Genomic DNA, 5,112 nt, shown 5'->3' on the forward strand with positions numbered 1-5,112 from the left:
GCTGAATTTCAGGACCCTCAGCACCGTGGATGTGCCTTCGCTGCTCGGTTTCCCACCGTGTCCCGCTCTGCCGGAGCATTCCTGGCCGCAGAGCGTCAGCGTGACTCCCGTCCCCCCAAACGCTCTTTTGTCATTCTCCAGCCATCTGTGACCTCGGCGGCTCACCGTGCTTTTCACAAGTCATTATTCATGCATCTATAAATTCATTAACACCTTAGGATACGCGTCACGCTGGCTGATTTGCATATGTTCACATTGCCTCAGCGTCGTGCCCACCCCCTGCTCCGAGAGCTGTTCTGCCAGGCAGTGCCCGCGGGCAGGGAAAAGGCTGCCAGCTCTAGGGCTGGAGGCAAAAGAGCCTGGTGAAGGGTCTGATCCTGGGGAAATATACCACAACAGCCGCGTTCTCTCTCCTGCGGGATGACGGCAGCTCCGTCGAGCCCGGGCTGTAAGGATGGAGATGAAGAGCATCATCAGCTCCGGTCCTCACCATGGCTGGGTTTATTCCTGGCTGATGCCTCCCCACCCGTGAAATGGGGTTGATAATCCCAAAGGAGCCATCCCCACCGCCATGAGCAGCCAGAGAAGATCCCAAAGCAACAGGCAGGCAGGGGCATCCCAGAGATCTCCATCTCCGGATCATCCCTTCCATCGGAGGGGATCCAGTGTGGCCACACAGATCCAGGCATCACCTTTGGTTCATATTTGGAGTGGAACAGCCAAAATAATCCATCCAGTGACAGGTTTATCTTTTCCTGTCTCCTTAAACCCATCCCTCTGCTCCAAGGGCTGTTCCCAGTTTCTTCATGGCCTTCACAGGTGATCAGCACCAGACACCTTTTCCAGACAGGGGCTCAGCTCAGATCCCTGTGGAAGAAGCAGAATTTCCATTCTGGGCGAGGCTCATTCCTACCTGCAGCCCAGTGGACACAGCATCCCTCTCGCTGCCTTCCTCCCGTGCCCGCGGGCTGGGACATGATCCCCGTGCCCAGCGGCCACTGCCACCGCCACCCTGGGAAGCACCAGCAACCCCGAGCTGGCAGAGCCGGGCCTGGACTGGAGCCAGGCTGCATCTCCACAACATCCAGCCTCGCCCGGGAGGCGCGGGGAACATCCCTCCCACACAGCCGACCCCTTCCAGCAGCACCAGCCCAGCCAAAAGCAACGTTTTGGGGAGAGGTGGGACAAGAAAGGAGAAGCTGCAGCTTCTCCTGTGGTGGGCAGCCACACCCGCCCCCGTGGGAGCTCACATCACTGGGCGACCGAGATCAGAGCCGGTGTTTGAAGGTGATAAAGCTTCATCCAGCTGGGAATTCCCAGAGGGGTTCTTTATTCATGGCCTTGTTCCCTCCCTGGGAGCAGAGGAAGTCGCTGTTCGAGAATCGGCGTCAGCATCCCTCACCCTGGTAACGTCTGGCCCGCACAAGTGCTGCCGGGTGGCATCCAATTACCCAACCAGCCGGAAATATTGTAATTAAACCTGGAGCGAGGTGGGGGGAGGCACTCGGAGCCCGCCAGGTCTGGAGGATACTCAGGGACCTGAAGCAGCGTTTTAGAAAACATATTGTGTCCACTAATGAAAGCCAAAAATTTAATATCCTGTCGGATTCTCCACCTCAGCGGCCTCATCTGGGGGCGTGAAATGCGGGAGAGCTCCGCATTTCCAGAGCGGAGCGGGAGGCACGGCGCTGCCTGCTGCTTCCATCCGGTGTTTCCCTGCGCTGAGTGACCCCGAGAAGTCACTGTGCTCTGCAGGGACGCGCTCCCTGCGCGCTGGGAGCCAGCACGGCAGAGCCGAGGTGATGCTTCAGCATCTCTCGGGGGTCCCTGCCTTTTGCAGCGGGGCAAACTGAGGTGGCGGCAGGCAGGGGTGCAGTTTGTCACATCCCTCGGCCACGCTGATCCAGGAGGGACCGGCGGGGTTTGGGATGGGCAGGACTTTACACCCCACCGTTCTGGGGATGGCGAAGGCTGCTGGCGCCTGGCAGTGCCAAGCAGGATTAAGTCCTGGCGTGAGATTCCCAGGGGTGGGAACGGCGCTGGCAGGAGGGGAGTGGTGGGCACGAGGCTCTAACAGACAGGTGCAAGGTCCGGAGCATGTTGGTGCTGTCACCTGGCTGGAGAAAGCCACTGCTCTGGAAAAACTCCAGGAATGGCACTGGCATCCATGCCAGGGCACTCAGATATCTCCGGTCTTTTTTTCCATGTATTTCCCTCTCGCTCTTCGTAATCCCCATTAATATTGGTGATGGACTGAACTTGAGTTAATTTCCCTCCCTTTCCGGTGATGACAAAGTGGAAATCACACTAACGAGGATCCCACCGCCCACTAATTAACGGTGTAGGACTTTAATAAAGGTGACGTTAATGACTGGCTCTAATGGGGGAGTTGGAGGTTATGGACCCCACGTGGGGATTCCCTGCAGTCCCCAAATCCGCGGGGCGCAGCCGAATTCAAAGCGTCCTGCCAGCCCCAGGGACAGGCAGGGTCCCCACGGGGCTCGAGGAGCATCCCAGTGCCTGGATCATTCCCACCATCCCTTCAAGAGGCAACATGAAACGGCCTAAAACACCCCGTCAAACCCGACATTCATTCCAGGGAGGTTTGGTTCCCACCTCCCTTCTCCCCTCTCCATGTCTGCGTTTGTCCTGCCCCCCTGGGTCATCCGCGCCAACAACAAAAGCGCCAAATCCAAGAAGAAATGGTTTTTCTTTTTCTTTCCGAGCTAGGACGTGTTAAACCCTTTCGATAGGGTGAACACCCCCAGCCTCTGCCTTCCAGAGATGCTTTGGAGCATCGAGGGGGTCGCTGGGGCTGGCAGAGCAAAAACAACCCCCTCCACATCCCATTTTAGCTGCACTCGTTTAATCCGCGGCGACATTTGTATTTATCCCGGCAAATCAATGGCTGATCCAGGCTTTCTTTTCCCTAGGAAAACTCAGTTCTTTTAATTTATTGCCTTTAACAGCCACATCAAAGGCTTTCGGGAGATGAACAGCAAGTGCCGCGAGGTGAATTTCCACAGCCACTTACCATCTTAAAGAGGAGAGAATTTGGGCAATAAAAGGGGATTTTGGGACTGATGTGGGGCTGTGATGCCAGAGAAGCCGGGCTGGAGGCGTCCGGTGAATACGGGAGAAGCTAAAAAAAGGCGACTGAGAAATTGGTCGATAATTATTCTGCTTCCTGCACAGCCCCGCGTGCTGAAGGAAGGGTAATTAAAGCTGTGGTGTAATTAATGTGCACCTCGCCCCGCCTCACCCCCCCACCCCCCACACACCCGCACAGCCGGCCTTCAAAGGAAAACTAATGAGGCGGCCAAGTTCAGCTGAGGAGGAAAGGATGAAAAGAAGGGGGGGAAAAAGGAGAATTTGGGGGTGTTGCTTTGGGAAGGTGGGTGCAGCCCCAACCCTCACCACGGTAAATAATTCGTTTTCTGCATCAGCCCGGCCTTTTCTGTCCTAAACAGGGAAAAACAATCTGTAACCCAGGGAATCACGTGGCTTTTGGGCATCTGCCCGGCTCCGCCGCCCTCGGACACCGCTGGGGCACCCCTGGGGAGGTCCTTGAATCCGGCTGGTGGCAACTTCCTCGTGCCGTGGGGCTAATGAGGGATGTGGGGCTCGCCCCACATGGCCTGGGGGTGATGGGACAGCCGGGGGACAGGAGGTGCCTGGGATGCTGACCCCTGTCTGCATCCTTTCCTAGATGGACCGGGGGGAGTTCCAGCAGGATTCGGTGCTGAAGCAGCTCGAGGTGCTCAAGGAGGAGGAGAAGGAGTTTCAAAACCTGAAGGTGAGATGGATCCTGGAGCCTGCCTCTGTCCCCAAACCCACGAAGAGATGGGGTCAGAGCCCCCCAGGTCACTCCTGGCAGAGGGGCTGCATCCCGGGGGTGCTGGGAACCCCTCTCCGTGCCCACCACCGGGCAGAACCAGCTCATGCCTCACCCAGCATTGCTGCTACCAGGCTGTCTGTCCTCGGGCCATGTCCCCAGTGGTGGTGGCCTGTCCCAGAGGGCTGTCCCAGTGCAGGGACAGAGGCTCTGGTCTGCGGGCACTGTTTGCTGGCCCCAGAAGCTTTTGGGGGTGACACGAAGGTGTAGTGCCAGAACAGTGGGATGCAAGGGGCACTTGTGTCCCGACCTGGAGGGGGCTGAACAGTGGAAATGAGGACACAAGAGGACATTGCTGGACAGTTCTGCGGTTAAGGGGTAAGGGTGTCCTCCAAAGGGGGGCTATGAAAATGGGGAAGGGTCTGGAGGGGCCATATGAGGAGCAGCTGAGGTGACTTGGCTTGTTCAGCCTGGAGGAGGCTGAAGGGAGACTCACCAGAGGCTGCAGCTCCTCCCGAGGGGCAGCTCCGATCTCTGCTCTGTGACCAGGGACAGAACCCAGGGAACGGCTGGAGCTGTGTCAGGGTTGGGATGGATGTCAGGGAAAGGTTCTTCCCCCAGAGGGTGCTGGGCACTGCCCAGGCTCCCCAGGGAATGGGCACGGCCCCGAGGCTGCCAGAGCTCCAGGAGCGTTTGGACAGCGCTGCCAGGGATGCCCGGGGTGGGGTTGCTGGGGTGTCTGTGCAGGGCCAGGGGCTGCACTGGGTGATCCTGGTGGATCCCTTCCCAGCTCAGGATATTCCATGATCCTGATAAGTCTCGCATGTCCCGGGTGGATGGGCAGGGTGGGCACCCCAAATCCCACGGTACCCAGGGAGGCCACCACCAACCTGCCCCGCTTCTCCCACTCCCCAGGACCCCACCAACGGCTACTACAGTGTGAACACCTTCAAGGAGCACCACTCCACCCCCACCATCTCGCTGTCGGGCTGGCCCGCTCCATCGAGCTGTGCGAGCGCGAGTTCCAGCGCGGCTCCATGAGCGACAGCAGCTCCTTCCTCGACACCCAGTGCGACAGCAGCATCAGCAGCAGCGGCAAGCAGGACGGCTACGTGCAGTTCGACAAGGCCAGCAAGGCCTCCGCCTCCTCCTCCCACCACTCCCAGTCCTCTTCCCAAAACTCAGACCCCAGCCGGCCCCTGCAGAGGCGGATGCAGACGCACGTTTGAGCCCCGCCGGGGACGCTCGGGACCCTCCGCGTGGGCGCCGTGGCTCCG

The 5,112-nt window shown here is 58.9% G+C and overlaps 1 protein-coding gene across 1 annotated transcript in view; it reads left to right on the forward strand.

The window, feature by feature from the left end:
* KIRREL3 (kin of IRRE like 3 (Drosophila)) overlaps positions 1 to 4,975 on the forward strand; it is a 142,219-nt gene extending 137,244 nt beyond the window's left edge. The window contains exons 17-18 of the mRNA XM_017738339.1: positions 3,710 to 3,796; positions 4,751 to 4,975. Coding sequence (XP_017593828.1) covers positions 3,710 to 3,796; positions 4,751 to 4,876 — 213 coding nt within the window. The 3' untranslated portion in view covers positions 4,877 to 4,975. The remainder of the gene's footprint in view (positions 1 to 3,709; positions 3,797 to 4,750) is intronic.
* Positions 4,976 to 5,112: the final 137 nt, after the last annotated feature.

The sequence above is a fragment of the Corvus brachyrhynchos genome, unplaced genomic scaffold (assembly GCF_000691975.1).
Source record: "Corvus brachyrhynchos isolate BGI_N302 unplaced genomic scaffold, ASM69197v1 scaffold46, whole genome shotgun sequence".
Lineage (NCBI taxonomy): Eukaryota > Metazoa > Chordata > Aves > Passeriformes > Corvidae > Corvus > Corvus brachyrhynchos.